General features: G+C 40.7%; 1 protein-coding gene across 13 annotated transcripts in view; it reads right to left on the bottom strand.

The window, feature by feature from the left end:
• ANKS1A (ankyrin repeat and sterile alpha motif domain containing 1A) overlaps nucleotides 1-17,216 on the bottom strand; it is a 203,354-nt gene that overhangs the window by 90,103 nt on the left and 96,035 nt on the right. For all 13 annotated transcript variants that reach the window (XM_034961904.4, XM_034961898.3, XM_034961901.3 and 10 more), the window contains 3 exons: nucleotides 16,027-16,223; nucleotides 12,004-12,096; nucleotides 6,996-7,116 (listed from right to left, as the gene is read on the bottom strand). In XM_034961904.4, coding sequence (XP_034817795.3) covers nucleotides 6,996-7,116; nucleotides 12,004-12,096; nucleotides 16,027-16,223 — 411 coding nt within the window. The remainder of the gene's footprint in view (nucleotides 1-6,995; nucleotides 7,117-12,003; nucleotides 12,097-16,026; nucleotides 16,224-17,216) is intronic.

Genomic DNA, 17,216 nt, shown 5'->3' with positions numbered 1-17,216 from the left:
CTGCCATGTGCACAAGCATAACAATTGCTTTTGTTTAATGTGCAGATGGAATATTTGATCCATTCCGACCAGGCATTTGCATCTTGGTATCCTGTCTTAATTGCCAAAGTTTGTTTTAAGTCTTTAACTTCTATGATCCTCTAGTAAAATGAATGTTTCCTTCAGCACCAATTTTTATTAGTTTTTAGACCAAAGAAAGCTAAACACCATTTTATATTTAATAATGCTTCTTATATGATTTTTATACCAGATAAGCTAAATTTTACCTTTATATTAGTGTGTTATTAACGTTAAACTTAATTTTAATAAAACCTTGTAGACATATTTATCCAATTTTTCATGTTTGACCATAAGGTAAGTTTTTATAGACTCTTTTTAACCTTTTATAATTTTTGTTAAAGAGCAGGTTGGTGCTTTAAGAAAAACCTGTTGCATTTTTACTTTAATGTCCAGTTCACAGAAAAACTGAATGATACCTTTTTAACTTTAGCTAACATGTTTACACACAGAATTTTTTTTTTTACAATTAACATTTTAAAACTTGCTTAAACTTTCAAAGCAATAATTTTTTTAACCTTTTAATGTAGGTAAAAATCCACATTCTTATGCCTCCTTATAATCCTTTTACCAAAGGTATATTTTACTTTCCTTATACACCTTGCACATAAACTGTTTCTTTAATAGTACTCAGGAGGCTTTATTACTTTTAAATTATACAACATTTTTTGCATAAATTTTTTTATAACATTTTTTCTTTCATGACTTTCACAGACAATTCTTCAACATGTCTCAACTTTCTGACTTATTACAAACATTTTTTTCTTTAAACAACTGGTTAATTTATTTCAGGACAAGAATTTACTATATAACACTCTTTTTACATAAATTTTGCCTCCCTCCACTTTTTTTTCTTTGAAGATAACCATTCTTTTTTTTTTTTTAAGTGAACTTTCTTTACGTCTGTGGACTAGACTGTCTAAGGCCACAAGATTAGAAGTTACTATAATACATGTTACACTGTTAACTTTTAGCAAACTTTACTTTTGTTGAAAACCTTGTAAGTTTGGGATTTCAATTATCCTTTGCTATTAATAAGACCTTGTTTAGTCTAAATTAACTTAGAATTGGTATAGATGGCTTTTTTTTTTTTTTTTCATTAGCAAAGCAGCTGCCACTACAGATTGAATGCATCTGGGCCATCCGCGGGTTATTGGGTTAAGGATTTTTGATAGGAAGGCCTCAGTGCTTTCGGGATACGCCCTTGTTTACACTGACTACACTGACAACAAAGTGGTATTAGAGTGTTACAGGGTTACGGAGAATACCTTTAATTATCAATTATAGGTTTCAAATTTACCTTGGCTTTTAAAGGAATAGGGTATACTGTTTTTTTCTTAACTACTTGTATATTTCTCTCTTTCTCTTTTTCTCTCTTTGACTTTCTGTCTCTCTCTCTCTCTCTTTGACTTTCCTTTTGCCTCTGTCTCTTCCTCTTTCTGCCTCTCTCTTTCTCTGTCTCTCTCTTTTCTTGACTCCTTCTTTGTCTCTCTGTCTCTTCCTGTCTTTTCCTCTCTTTCTCTCTGCTGGTCTTTCCTTGCCTCTGCCAGCCACTTATGCTGCTGTTCTCTTAACTACTGTGGTGGGGAAGGGGGTCTAAAACCAGCTGTAACTGTCTATGTAGGGAAACTGGTCTGGGTGCCTTGGCTTACAGGTTACCTTGTGCCATACCTTTGAAACAAGGGACCTGTCTAGGCTTCCTTCTGATGGCCAACGCACCTCTAATGCTGGCCAGTCTATTTCACACAAAGTTCTAAGTTTTCCTGGTGTCATAGTAACACCGTAATCTCCCTTAAATCCTTTCTTGAAATTTTTCAACATAGTTCCTAGTAGGGTGGGCTTATTTGTTCCTGACCCATGCTTCTTTGAGACAAAACACCACGCTCACACCACACGCACAAAACAAAGAACAGGTAAAAAGGGCACACACACACTTTTGCAGTTTACACCAAACCAAAATCAAAACCAAAATCAGAGTATACAGAAATCCAAGCCAGGTCAAAACCAAAACCAAAGTATCAAGCAATCCAAGTCAAGTCAAAAACAAAAACCAAAGTGCCGGTACAGGCACGCCATGGGTGATCAGGCCATGCTTCCGCTCAAATGGTAGAGGCAAATTCCCAAGACCAATCCTGTCAAGGAATTCAAAACATGTCAAAACCAAAACCAAAGTGCCGATAAAGGCATACCGTGGGTGATCAGGCCACGCTTCCACTCAGATGGAGTGGGCAAGTTCCAAAGACGAGTCTTACCAAGTTTTAGATGTCCAGACTCCAAATGCCAGTTCCTTCCCGGTGTTCAGCCACTGTGCTGATCCTCCACAGGGGCCTGCCACACACTGCTCTGGCGAGGCGTCCCATCATGGCAAGTGCCTACCCAGGAGCACTCTCAGGATCCGCGTCGCTTTGGCTGGTTGGAGTCCCCCGCAGGGATGTTCCACAGGGCAGGCTAAAGTCGCCTAAGGAGCTGCCTCAACCATCCGTTAATCACCTCGCTTCCCGGTCAGGGAACCAAGAAATGTAGCAGGACAAGCCGCAGACAAAACCCCTCAGACACCGAGATAGTGAAGGGAGTGGCTTTAATCAGCTGGGAGCATCAGCAGGCTAGTGTCTTAAAATCCGAGCTCCCCGAGTGAGCAATTCCTGTCCCTTTTAAGGGCTCACAACTCTAAGGGGGGTCCGCGTGAGAGGGTCATGATCGATTGAGCAAGCAGAGGGTACGTGACAGGGGCTGCATGCACCGGTGGTTAGAGTGAAATAGAACAGACCGGGAAGTTTTACAATGTCTTTCTATAATATATAGATAACATCAGTTGCTAGGTCAGGGGTAGAATTTTAACTACCAGGCTTAGGTCAGGCAGGCCCAGGCCTGGTTTCGGGTCTGGTTCCTTGGTTTTGGGTCTGTTCCTAGGTGCCGGGCTACCTGCCTTTAGTTTTGCTTCTCTTTCCTTTTCTGAGTATAAAACAATATGAGAGGGTCTCTCTCTTCCCTCACCACCCCTCACACATTGTAGTTTTTTAAATTATACTAAGGAGGGGTTAAAAGCTCTGACAGTCTCACTAACATGGCCTTTTGAAAACTGATCAATTAATTCATAAAAGCTGCATAAGACAATGACATTAAAGGAAATACAGAAAAGATTCAGTAATACCTACCACATGGTCTGCTGATGTGCCTCACTTATACCAACCTTAGCAGGCACTCCTTCTAGGCTAGCTTTTCCTGCCAGGCTGCCAGGATAGGCAAGGCTTCTAAGAAACTAGCAGAGCCCATTTTCATATTCAGTGTCTCAGGTATTTTGTCTGAAAGCTCTTTGAGTGATCTAAACAGCAAGCCTTGAGGAAGGCACATCCCACAGCCTGTGGTTCAATTAAATCTGCTTCTATACCACCCACTCTCAACACTTAGCCCAATACTGCAGAATTGGAAGAAACCAAAGCATAGGAGGACCAGATGTGTAGCCAAAAGTCCTCCTTGGCAGTTCCCTCCTTAACCTGACGATCTCTTGATATGGGGATACAAAATCCCTTTCAAGCACACTTGGTAGCTAAGGACACCAGCACCACTTATGAAGTTAGTCTAACTTTCCACTTTTCTTTCTTCCAAAGGTTGAGTCAATTATCTTGTGGTGGTTCCAGATGAAACCTTTGAATGAAAGAGAGAAAGAACTGGAATCTCCCTCCTCCATGATGCTAAAAATTATTCCTTCACTATGAACCATTTTCAAACACAGCATTCATTAATTGCTTGTTTTTTAAGGGTTAGTTTTTTAAGCATAATTTATTGTTGAATGACTAGAGAGGGCATTGGTGTTCTACTTCACCTTTTCTAAATGTTTTAATTAAAAATCTACCAATATGGCCAGGCTTGGTGCCTCACACCTGTAATCCCAGCAGTTTGGGAGGCTTAGGCGGGTGGATCACCTGAGGTCAGGAGTTCGAGATCAGCCTGGCCAACACGGCAAAACCCCGTCTCTACTAAAAATCAATAATTAGCCAGGCATGGTGGTGGATGCCTGTAATCCCAGCTACATGAGAGGCTGAGGCAGGAGAATCACTTGAACCTGGGAGGTGGTGGTTGCAGTGAGCTGAGGTCATGCCACTGCACTCCAGCCTGGGTGACAGAGCAAGACTCTGTCTCAAAAAAAAAAAAAAAAAAAAAAAAATTCTACCAATATGATTGGAAGACTCAATATAGTTATCAATTCTTCACAATCAATATAGATTCAATATAATCCCAAACAAAATCCCAACAGGACTTTTTGTAGAAATCAACAAGCTGTGCACACTAAGAACCGGGTGTGGGGATGGAGAAGAAATCAATAAGCTGATTCTAAATGGGAAAGACAATGGAACTAGAATATCTAAAACAATTCTGAAAAAAGTAACAAAGTTGCAAAGACAATTCAATAGTGAAAGGAAGGTCTTTTTCAACAAATTGTGCAGAAACAATTGGATAGCCATTTGTAAAACAATGAAACTTGATCCATACCTCACACCATATATAAAAATTAACTCACAATTGATCATAGATTTAAGTGTAAGACCTAAGATATAAAATTTTTAGCAAAAAAACATAGAAAAGATTGGTGGCCAGGCATGGTGGCTCACGCCTGTTATCCCAGCACTTTGGGAGGCCAAGGCAGGTGGATCACGAGGTCAAGAGATCGAGACCATCCTGGCCAACATGGTGAAACCCTAGCTCTACTAAAAATACAAAAATTAGCTGGGCGTGGTAGCACGCGCCTGTGGACTCAGCTACTCAGGAGGCTGAGGCAGGAGAATTGCTTGAACCCAGGAAGTGGAGGTTGCAGTGAGCTGAGATTGGGCCACTACACTCCAGCCTGGTGACAGAGCAAGACTCCATCTTAAAAAAAAAAAAAAAAGATTGGTGACCTTATCCATTTTTTAAAAACAGGATAAACTGAACTTTATCAAAATTAAGAATCACTTCTCTTCAAAAGACACTGTTAAGGCAACAAAAAGACAAGTCACAGATTGGGAGAAAATCACATATCTAATGAAGAATTTGTATGTAAAATATATAAAGAATTCACAACTCAATAATAAGAAAACAATCTAATTTTTTTCAATGAGCAAAAATTTGAATAGACATTTAATTAGATATTAAGGATGGTAACTAATCACATTAATCAATGCTCAACATCATTAGATATTAGGAAAATGAAAATTAAATCCATAATGAACTAACACCGCGTATCTACTAGAATGGCTAAAATTTTTAAAACCTGACAATATTAAGTGCTAGGGATGATATATATAGCAAGTAGATGTATATCACTCTCATACACTTCTGATGGAAACGCAAAATGGTATAATCACTCTGGAAAATAGTTTGGCAGTTTCCTATAAAGTTAAACATATTATATATTTCATATAAAGTTAAACATCTATTGCTGGGATACCCAGCAATCCCATTCATAGGTACATATCTAAGTGAAATGAAAACTTCTGTTCACACAAAAATCTGTAAGTGAATGTTTATAGTGATTTATTTGTAATTGCCAAAAACTGTAAATGACCCAAATATCCCTCAGCTAGAGAAGGGATAAACTGGGGTATATCCACACAATGGGATAGTAGCAATGAAAAGGAACGAATTATTGATATATGCAATGACATGGATGAATTTCAAATGTATTAGCGAAGTGAAAGGGGCCAGGCTCAAAAGGCTACAGATTGTATGATTCCATTTATATGACATTCTGGAAAAGGCAAAACTATTGGGACAGACATCAGAGCAGTGGTTGTGAGAAATAAGGGAAGGTAGAGGGGTTGACTACAAAAGAACATGGAAAAATTTTGGGGATGAAACTGTTCTATATTTTTATTGTGATGGCAGTTATACAACTCCATCTGTCAAAATTCACAGAACTACACACCAAAAAGGATAAATTTTACTGTATCTAAATTATAACTTTTTTAAAAAGCTCTGAATGGAAACCATAAAATACAAAACAAAACAAAAAAAACACTATGAAAATGACCACAATGTCTGCATGCAAGAGAAAACCTTTTAAACAGGACCGTTAAAAATAAAGTCTACAATGTCATACGCATATGCACACATTCTCTTTGCCGCCCTCTACCCACTGACAGATCTCAGCAAAGGGCATTTCAAAGGAAACCATCTCATCCTCTGTTCTTACCTGAACCATGGAATGTCTTAGGGTTGAAAGAAGGTACGCATACCCCATGAAGGCCCTAATACCTGCAAGCTGTAGAGAGCTGGGAAAGGTCACAAGAGTTCCTTCAAACTGCAGTGGGAACTGCATTGTCCCTTATCATTCTTCCTTAGAACAGGGGTTGACACAAATTCTCCAGCAGTGCACACTCACCTCTGTCGTGACTGCACTTATATCGACGGGCTGGATCTCAGTACTGCAGCACTCACTCCCTTACAGAGGAAACTGAATTTTGCAGAGGCAATGAAAGTAGGCCAAGGCGACAGAGCACTCTAGTTACAGGGTGGCAGCCAATCACGGGCCCCTCCCCAGGAGTGTCTCACTCTGAGGTCAGGACTCAAAAGCAGAGTCTGTGCCGTCAGCCTGAACCCAAAGGGACTGACTTGTTGAGCTTGTTTTTCCACAGCATTAACTTGAGGGTTTATGATTTGAGACCCCAAATCAATCTCTGCCATGGGGCTTGTGGTCTCTCCTCCCACAGTTAGCACCTAGTCTGACCTAACCTTTTCCTTGCTTCGCATACTGAAGGTGGCAGCCAACTCCAACCTAGAGCATATAGGTCAGGTATTGGAAATGAAAAGCCATAATGTACCCACCATCCCAGATCATCGTGAAACCCAACCACCACAACCCAAGGAATATCATAGTTACGACATCTTCCCCTTCCACTCAGGATCACAAACTTTAAAAATCCCTTTGGAGTTGGTTCTGCCAGGAGTTGTGGGGAACGTACCTTTTGTTTTTCCATCCACCAACACCACTTTCTTTGTCTCTGCTGTTAACAACAGTTCATAAGGGTGTTCGTCTTCTTCCCGGGCCGCACTCCCATGAATCCTAGGTCTCATGGACAGAACCTAAGGGAGAGAAACATCCAGTGTATCTTGTGCATGTGGCTAATACCAAGACAGGCAGTGTGGAACAAATTCGAGATTATTGGCTCTTTTTTCATCAAAGAAGAAAGGTGGAAAAGAGAAGGTGAATAATTCAAGTGTCACATAGAATCACAACTGCATTTCTGGATATATATCCATACCTCTAATCTGAAAGGCCTTTGATTAGAATACACCCCTTTCTGAGGATCACTTGAGCCCAGAAGTTTGAGGCTGCAGTGAACCAGGATTGTGCCACAGAACTCCAGCCTGGGTGACAGAACAAGATCCTGTCTCTAAGGAAAAACAAAAACAAAAAAACAAAAAACTCCCTTTTCTTTGATTTTAGTCTTCAAAAAATGCTAAATAAAATCCAGGATCCTTCCTTTCTTGCATCTCCCATGCCTACAGTGTTCTGCATAATCTCTTTTCTGAGGCTAATACTTGCCAAGCAGCTCTTAGCCATGCTCCATCGTGAAGGCAGACCTCTTTCTCCATGTTTCTTTTCTAATATGCACATATACTATCCAAAGACTGGAATCCTTCCCACCTCCTCAAGAGGAAACCAAAATGACTTCCAACTGACCCTCAACATTTGACGTTTACTAAAAACAAACTTGTCTGTAAGTCCATCTCTATTTCTGTGAGCTTTTCTTCAGAGGTCCTGAGGGTTATTGGGAAGGATATCCCCAAAACTGGATTCCTACAACCTTTATGATAATACAATTTTAAATTACTTCCACCAATCTCTGCTCTGAAGAGTCAAGTGGCTAGAAAGTTTGAATTTCAGTGTGGAGGGGGAAAAGCAGCTGTCTACTGAGAAATTCCTAATCCAGGCAGTCAAGTGTCTCTGATGAAATAACGGAACCAGAGCTGGCTCCTACACCTGGCAACTGTAAGGCTTTGACCAGCTGAGGGCCTGATGGCCACAGCTTGTCTTGGTACCAGAGTAGCCACGCTTTCCCTTGAATCAAGCTGTAGACACCACAATTAGTGCTACAGCCACTTTGTGAGAGACAATGGATGTCCTTGCTTTAGAGGATAATTCTGGCCCAGTTGTCCTAAGAATCCAAACTGTTTCACAGGCAAAATAAGAAGAAAAATAAGAATAAGCTAGTATTAAGACAAATCCTACTTATTAGAACAGCAAACCAAGGCTCAAGATCTCTTCTTGATCAGTTTGGCTAGGACAAGTAATGTATTACAAACAAGGGGGTGGGAGTGGGGGGGAATTCCCAATTCCATCTAACAAATAATGCTACCCTAAAAATGTGATTCCTTGGCAAACACAGAGATTTCCTTCCATACTGACATGTCCCTCAGCCCACTGGAAATGCATCAGGTTTGTGGTTCGTCGGGTTTTTGCTTCTCAAGGCATAGCTCACTGTGTTATGTGCCTAATGAGACAACAAGGACTCTAGTAGCGTCAGACTAAACAAGAAACTGCAGCTCCTGTTTGTTAACAAGGCTGCCACTCTAAAGGCAAAAGGACAGTTTCCTTCCAAAATTCTGCTAAGCACAGCAGGAACCTCCACTTACAGCAAGCTACCTGGAAGCTAAAAGCTATTTCATTACAATGAGCCATTTACTCATATTACTTATTCCTTGCCTCTTGATAGGAACACAATTAAGGGAACAAAGAGGGACCATTAAGCAGTTCACACTGTGTCAACTTAATACCACAGGCATCACAGGCAGGAATTTGTGTTCTGCAGGTTTACGCACCTACAGCTATCACTTACACCGAGCCCTAGAAATCTGATTCAGTGAGTGTTCCGCACACAGGAAGAACTCTCATATAGCCTCGGGCATGCTTCCTTCAGAGGTAGGTAATTGACAGCCTGGATGCCCAGCCTATAATATCCTTTCTTCTCATGCAGCAGAGGGCTGATGGCTTCCATGTGGAAAATCAGGCCCACTGGACCTGCTTTCACTCTGTGCCTAGTTCTTGTGCAGGACAAATAGAGGCAGAGAACCATCAAATGCCAGAGCTGGAAGGGATCCTAACCATCACAGTAACAGCCAGAGAGCACCCGGTTCTGCTCTTTCATTCGCAGATGACAAACCTGGTTCCCAGAGAGGTCTGGGGACTTGTCCAAGGTTATACAGAAAGCTCACAACAGAGCCATGGGCATAAAAGTCAATTCCCTTGATCCTGGACCAGTATGGCCTCATTTTCTTCTGGCTTTCATTTTCTTCTTCATCCAATTGCTCACACCCAGACGACAAGTAGAGTGATCATTTCTTCTTGGTGCTGGCTCCTACCAGCTATGGGATTAAAAATCCTCACAATAAAACAATAAACTGCTTTTCTTTGAGCCTTCCTAGCTCCCACTCCAGAAGCCCTATGTCATAGTCAATACGGCAATAACTGATTTTCAACAGAAAGGATTCTGCTCTTTACTAAATTACTCCTTAATCTTTTTTTTTTCCTTTCCTCCAGGGCTGGCAATAAATCAAAGCCATATATATATATGTGTGTATATATATGTGTGTGTATATATATGTGTATATATATGTATATATATATGTGTGTATATATATGTATATATATGTGTGTGTATATATGTATATATATGTATGTATATATATGTGTGTGTGTGTGTGTGTGTGTATATATATATATATATATATATATATTTTTTTTTTTTTTTCCCGGCTATGTGGAAAGCAACATTTCTGCTGCAGAGAAAAGCTATGAGCAGTCACCACCTAACAGTGACCAGTGGAATGTCCAGTTGGGGTGTGGGAGCTTTCTGGGAAGAGATACTCCAGCAGCTGCAACTTCCATGAATATTTAGCATATCTGAGCACAGAGAAGACTACGGCCAGTCCTGATGCAGCTGGCAGCCCCTTCTGTGGGCAAAAACATCTACACAGCATGTGTATGTGTGTGAGTATATGTGTCTAATGTTTTTAAGCCAGTTTCATGATCAGGTCATTAATCTGATAAGCACTCCTAGAGCTAGGTATACTCTGGCTTCTCCTAAAGGCTTCTGTGAGTCATCTGACAATGACCAGGCTTAGGAATAGGAATACAAATATTGGGGCAGATAGCCTGCCAAAGACAAAAACCTAAGTTTGATGAAGTCAGTGTCTCCTGAGATATGATAGAGTCTAGGGTATTAAAGCTTTAACAGTATAAGGAAAGACAGGGAAAGACAACAAAGTCCAAAAAATATATATAATAGTACACTTTGAAGAAGACCATTCAGACTACAAACTACAGCATATGAATAAAATCTGCCTGGATCATATGCAGGCCGTATCACCTCTGTATTCAGGTACCTATAATCACCAGTAAATTAGCAAATTCAGTGTTTCACCATCTTCCAAATACTGACTATGCTGGTCCAACTGATCCAGAATTCCAGGCTATTCAGAAGCAAGTTTTAGAAAATGTATCTCAAACTCTCCCATCTAGGAGAGTAATATGAAGATTTCCCCCTTCTCTCTCCCAGCCACCACTTCTTGACACTGTGTTATTGCCACATTGCATGCTTTAGAAAACCTTGGGAGAATAGAAAGTTCTGGGTATAATCCAGTGTTTCTTTAAGAGCCTTGCCCAAGCATTATGAATTTTAACTCAAGTCCTTGTTAAAGAGGGGCAGAAGGCATTTACAGAGAACCAGCCCCAACTGAATATTCTTATTATTAGGCTTCTCCTTGTTAAAAAAAAAAAAAAAAAAAAAAAAAAGGAGGGGGGTAATGAGACAAACTTCTATTTATATAAAAATATGGAAGGATTTACTGCATACACTTGGATCTACTAGAAATGTGTTATTATCCAGAGGTGGTAATAACAGGCTGCAAATCTAGAAACCCTTAGATGAGACATTATAATAAGCATTTTGTAATTAAAGGAAAGAATTAAGGACAGAATTTGTACCTAGCATAGAAATCTTCCCCTATCTCCAACACTGACTTTTACGTTTTTAAAAGGGCTTCCTTGTATTTATACATTTTGTTAAACTAAAGCCATCCTTCTGGTTCCATGTGTTTATACTGAATAAAAGAACTTGCCATGGTCCGTGGCAATACTGTAAAAAATCAATAACTCGAACTTCTAGGGACAAAGTGATGAGAGTAATTAACTGTTTTATATTAGCTGATTTTTAAATTAGAGAATAGGGCATTGAATGAGCTACAAAATGACTAATAAAATTATGTAATATTTTCAATAAATATTCCATAGATATATTCTAATGGCAGGAAGTGTTAGCAGAGCATTTTGAAGATGAAAGATTAAGGAAAACACAATTTTTTCACACTTCTAAGTGATTGAGTTATTTGCCTCATGATGACATTTCCTTTTCAAAAGGGTAGACTATTCTTTTCAAATAAACTTCTTTGATCTTCCAGCCCCGGCCATCCCACATAACTCCTATGTCTTTTCTAATTGAGTCTTCATGGCTCAATTCATGTTTGTCCTGGTGTAGAGTCTTCATGTGAAATGAACAGGAAAAAATACAAAAACAGGAATAAGATGTTTGGGGCAGAAGCACTAAAGCTTGCTAATGAGGCACAGTCTAGGGAACAGTGATTAAAGGGAAGCTCTACATCTTGTATCAAAAGACAAGAGGCTTAAAAGCAAAAAGTGAGACTGTTCAGCTTATTGGAGCCAGGAAAAAATGTACATTTTACTTTCCGTGTGGTATGGCAGATCAATACTGGGCCTGTCTGCGAGAGCTATATTAAAATTCTTTGTGAGTTTGGAAGGTCTTATTCCAGATTACTAGTACACATAATACAAATTTATAATCCAAAGAGCTGATGAGAAGATGAGAAAGCAAAGACTTTTAAAGCACACATCGATGCACTTTTCAACAAACTCAAATTTCAGCAATGGGGAATAAACCCACAACCCTCTACCTCAGAAGCTGTCAAGGGAAAATACTTCTTATCTATGTGGTCTTCTTCCTCTTCGTCGGGCGGTGGCTTTGCTGGAGGCGGTGGACGTTCCCTCTGCACAAGAGAAAAAAATAAATATTTTGCGATCTCTTTTTTAAGTATCTAATTTTTTGGTTTGCCCTCATCTTAGCCCTTAGAAATGAAAAAAATAATGTATGGAACTCCCCTGAGAGACTAAAGTCAAGGTTTCGTCTCTGAACAGATGGAGAACTCTGTGCATACATACACAATTCAATTAGCATGCTCTACGGTTTTTGATGTCTGTAGCAGAGATCATAAACACCTCTTTCATATCCTAGACCACAGTGAGAAATGCCAGTACTGAGAACACATAACTGCCTTGTTAGAAAATTTCCTTCATAATACTGATACATAAAACTTTACCTTAGGAAAATCAGTGGTTCACTTTTCAGTCTACTCTAGAAAGAGGAAACACTGGATCAAAAGAAATCAACCTGTGAAATTTGTTCTAACAAATCAAAGTTACTGAGGAAGTAATGAGGAAAGTAATCAAGGACAAAAATGTTAATTCCTGTTGAAACGTTAACGCTCTGATACTGGTCTACTCCCATTTATTAGCAAAAAGCTCAACCTGTTCTCTTATCCTTGGTTGCCTCCTTCAATAATAAGTATTATATGAAACTCTATTTCATCTAAACCCATTTGAAAAAAAAATTTTTTGAGGCAGAGTCTCACTCTGTCGCCCAGGCTGAAGTGCAGTGGCGCGATCTCGGCTCACTGCAAGCTCCGCCTCCCGGGTTCATGCCATTCTCCTGCCTCAGCCTCCCGAGTAGCTGGGACTACAGGTGCCCGCCACCACGCCTGGCTAATTTTTTGTATTTTTAGTAGAGACAGGGTTTCACCATGTTACCCAGGATGGTCTGGATCTCCTGACCTTGTGATCCACCCGCCTTGGCCTCCCAAAGTGCTGGGATTACAGGCGTAAGCCACCGTGCCCAGCCCATCTAAACCCATTTTTAAAAGGAAAAGAAGCTTTTTAAGGGCCATATAGTGAATATTTTAGGCTTTGCAGTCAATTCTGCCATGATAATGCAAAAGTAGCCACAGATGATATGTAAATAAATGAGTGTGGCTATGCTCCAATAAAACTTTATTTACAAAAACAGACGCTTGTGGACTGTCGTTTGCCAACCCCTGCTCTAGAATAAGAAAGTCACTGAAAAGGTGACACAGGATAAGTTAGATCATGGGTAAACAATTTCAGGAAGACACAGGATGATCCTGATGAAGGAAAACTGAAAGCTGAAGAGATATTTGCCATTGTACCTGCAGGGCCTTTAGCACTGTTTATATTCCAAAGCCCTCGTCATGCTTGAGAATCAGTGTTCCTACTAAAGGCAGTGGGGGACCCAAAACAAGAGCTGTCCTGCAGGTTCATTCCCTGGCTTGTAGGTTTGTTCACTGTGTTGTTAAAACAGGAGTATTTCAGAAAGTCAAAGAACAGAACGCTGAGTTACGCGAGAGCCCAAGCAAAATCTGCATGGAAAGATGTTTCTCATGTTTTAGGAGCTATTCGCATTAGCATTTTGGCATCCATAATCTCTCTCTTAAAACAGGCTTCACTGCTCAGTATTCTATCTTGATAAGTCGGTCATTCCCATAGACCCTGGAACCAGATGGATGCCCAATGGCAACAACTTCAAAACAAGCCTGTATGTTCAAGCCAAACAAAGCTATTTATATCAGATGTCCCACTAAGTCCCACTTTCCCCACCCTTCTTTGCTCCAGAAGTGCAGGAACCTGGTCCCAGTGCCACCTTGTAAGGAAGGGAACAGCAAAAGGAGCAGGCCTGTATCCATCACCAGTTAACCAACCTTGGGACACCAAGTAACTGAGGGAAAAAAAAACAAAAAGGAAACACAACAACAAAAAGAACTCATCCTAGAAGCCTTCCTAAGGCCAAAAAAGCCTAGAAAGAACAATATGGAAGCTTTTTGTGTAAGAAACAATCACCAGGGACACTGGAAGGAAAGAGAAATACCTGTGTCTTTTTCTCTAAGGTGAAAACTTTGGAGCAGGGCTTAGAAGTACGGCAGTGATTTACACATACCATCCATTGTGTTTACCAAGAGGTAAACAGGCCCTTTGCCATAGTTAATTACCAAGGGCCAGGAAGACAGCACAGCCACAACATACACAAGTAAAAATGGCAAAGCATCCACCCGTTTCTGCTTAGGACCACAGGAGGGAGAGAAGGAGGCAAAAAGGAGAGCAGGAGGGAACAAAGAGACCTGTGTAAATCAATCACAGGAAATCATTCTCAGCTTTCTTCAGTAACCCTGAGCAGCTTCTTGCAAAGACTGCAGCGCCCCCTAATGGGCATCACCTATAAGTACCAATTAAAACACCACCTTCCTCCAAACCTGGATTTGCTTAATTCCGTTGTGCCTAAAAGCAAAATAAGTGAAATAACTAGCTGTCTATAGAAGTGCTATACTGGTGGTGCTCAGCACATGCACTTGCTTTCACCGCTCACAAGGAGTTTTGTCACAGTCCTTGATAACACCCACTTTGGTGGACTACCACTAGACTGCGGGCCTTTCCAAGATCCGTACTAAAATGGTGTTTCAGGGCATAGCAGGGCACAGCAAAGAGCCTAACGAAAAAGAACACTCTAAGAATCATAAGGCCATTCCCAGGGCAAGAAAGAAGAGTTGAAAAACAAGAGTTACCTGCAGCCAAAGGATCATCAAAATGGTCCCAAGCCAGATTCAGACCAAAAGGGAAAGGCCAGCCCCTCCAACAGGAAGAAATAACATAGGCCTGAAAATATGTCTCCAGATGGGGTTAGCACTAGGATCTCATTAGAGCAATGGTCAGTTTAGCTAATGGGCACTGCTCAAAACCTCAAATTGTTGTGCATGGCAGTGGAGGAAGGAGGGTCAGTGGGACCAGTGATTCAGGCCTACACTCCCAACATAACCCTAGGGGAGAAGCCAGGGGTAAGTTATCTTGAGAACAATGTACAAGGCTAGAAGTAAAAGCGATGGTACAATGTTTCAACCTTATCATCGTGGGAAAGCAATAAGCATTCAGTAGAAACTGTCCTTCCAGTACTCACAAAACCATTCTGTTTTTCACTTTCAGTGCAGTATTCAATAAATTACATAAGCTATTCAACACTTTATTATAAAACAGCCTTTATGTTAGATGATTTTGCCCAATTGTAGGCTCATGCAATATTCTGAGCACATTTAACCTAGGCTAGGCTAAGCTATGGTGTTTGGTAGGTTAGGTGTATTGCCTGCATCTTTGACTTATGAGATTTTCAACTTACGATGGCTTTATCGGGATATAATCCCACTGTAAAAGTCAAGGAGCATCTGTACTAGAGAAAGAAACAGAAAGATGAGAAAGTGGACCTTGAGAAGGAAAAATTCAGAGTTGTTCTCATCCTCTTATCTCAATGGCTGGAGGCATTATAATTAGATAAAATAGGAATGCCACATACTAATAAATACAATGTTAAGCCCCGCTACAACCCTGTTGAATCCAGAACCTGCCCAAATCCAAATGGAGAATCCTTTCAGGGCAAGTGGATAGTAAGCATACACTCAGGACAGATAGGAACTCATTTCAGTGAGCTTTCACTGTATGTTTCTGCTTTTCAGAGAGAAAACAGACAATATACAGCAAAAATTCCAAAGACAGAAGCAACACTAAGGCTAAATAGAAATAAGATGTTTAATTTGCTCTAAGGCCAATGAAGTCACGCAAAGATGCAAGCTGCTTATACTGAAACTAGAAAAAATGAAACTCTAACCTCAGTGTGATCTGTAGAGTTTCAGTACACTCAGCAAGAGAGACCCAGCAGAGTCCCATGAAGAAGAGAATAAGTGGGCTCCAGGCCCCGGAAACATGAGCTGGCACCAGGGATCACACCTCCCTTCCCCGTGCCCCATCACCTCAGGGGCCAGCCAGCCAACACAGCCCCCAGGAGGTGTAAGCCCCGGGTCACATACAGGCCTCACTCCAGCAGGTTTCACTCCTGCTGCCTCAGCCTCCTTGTTCGTGGAGTCTCGGTCAGATGATCGCCCGCTGGCCATGCTGTCCAACGAATGGCAGGAGATGGCATTATACAGAGCTTCGTAGGGACCCTCTTCTTCAGCATTTGCATCAAAATCGATAATCAGTTCAGTCACTGCTTTCTCCACGTCACCTGAGAGGAGGATGGAGGGCAAGAGAGTCACTAAAGGGGAGCAGAATCTCAGGTTCCAACCACTGCAGCAACCCAAAGCCTCTTTAGTCACCCGCGCTCACAAACACTAACCCAGAGCAAGAAAATGATTACTTTGTTCCATGGACAAGAATACGTATAGTTTCAGCTGTTCTTTACACCCTGAGATCTAAACAGATTTTTCTTTAATTCAATATGAAAAACCATTGACATCTATAAGGGATACCTCCCAAGGCCTTTATAAAGTCCCAAAATACCTCAATACCATAATGACATAAACTTAACCCATAAGATATAGCAAGGTGTAACTGAAAAACTTAAGTTACCCTTTACATTCTTTAATAAGAGCCTCCACGTGCTCAAGCAAAATAGAGGACGGCAAAGGCTTTCTGAGCTGGAGGCCCATGCAGCTGTTAGCTTGGCCTGTTACATAACTATCAGCCTCGGAGCACCTGCAATCCAAATGTGTGACTCTGCAAAGTTACCAATTATTAGAGCCCAGGCAACTCTGGGTCACCTATAAATAATCAAAACCATAAATGTAAAATCCTTGAAGAGGTTAGTGAACTACTAATCCCATTACTAGCAGATTATGCGGTCAAGAAAAAAAGTGCATGTGGGAGGAAGACAAGGACTCCACAGTTCAGAGAGCTGGGCACCCTTCAGCCCTTATCTCCCTGCACTCCTCTGGGAAATCCCTTTCCCTTTTTCATTTTTAGCTTTGTTCTGTTTTTCTAGCCTTCTTTATTGTGATCTATATTTGGGGAAAGGTGTCAATCTTTATTCTATCTTTGTATTCATCATATCAAGGACCCAAAAGGCTGCTAAATGCATCTGAAAAGGTGGATCCTGACTACTGTTAGGCTAGACTCCCTAAGCTCCCATCCAGACCACATTTGTTGCTCATATGATATATTACCAAAATTTGCCATGTACCCCCCTACCAATCAGATGATACTCATTAAATATTGGCTG

Source organism: Pan paniscus, chromosome 5, assembly GCF_029289425.2.
Source record: "Pan paniscus chromosome 5, NHGRI_mPanPan1-v2.0_pri, whole genome shotgun sequence".
In the NCBI taxonomy this organism is placed as follows: Eukaryota; Metazoa; Chordata; class Mammalia; order Primates; family Hominidae; genus Pan; species Pan paniscus.
The sequence above is the reverse complement of the archived record's forward strand: the minus strand, read 5'-3'. Positions and strand labels throughout refer to the sequence as shown.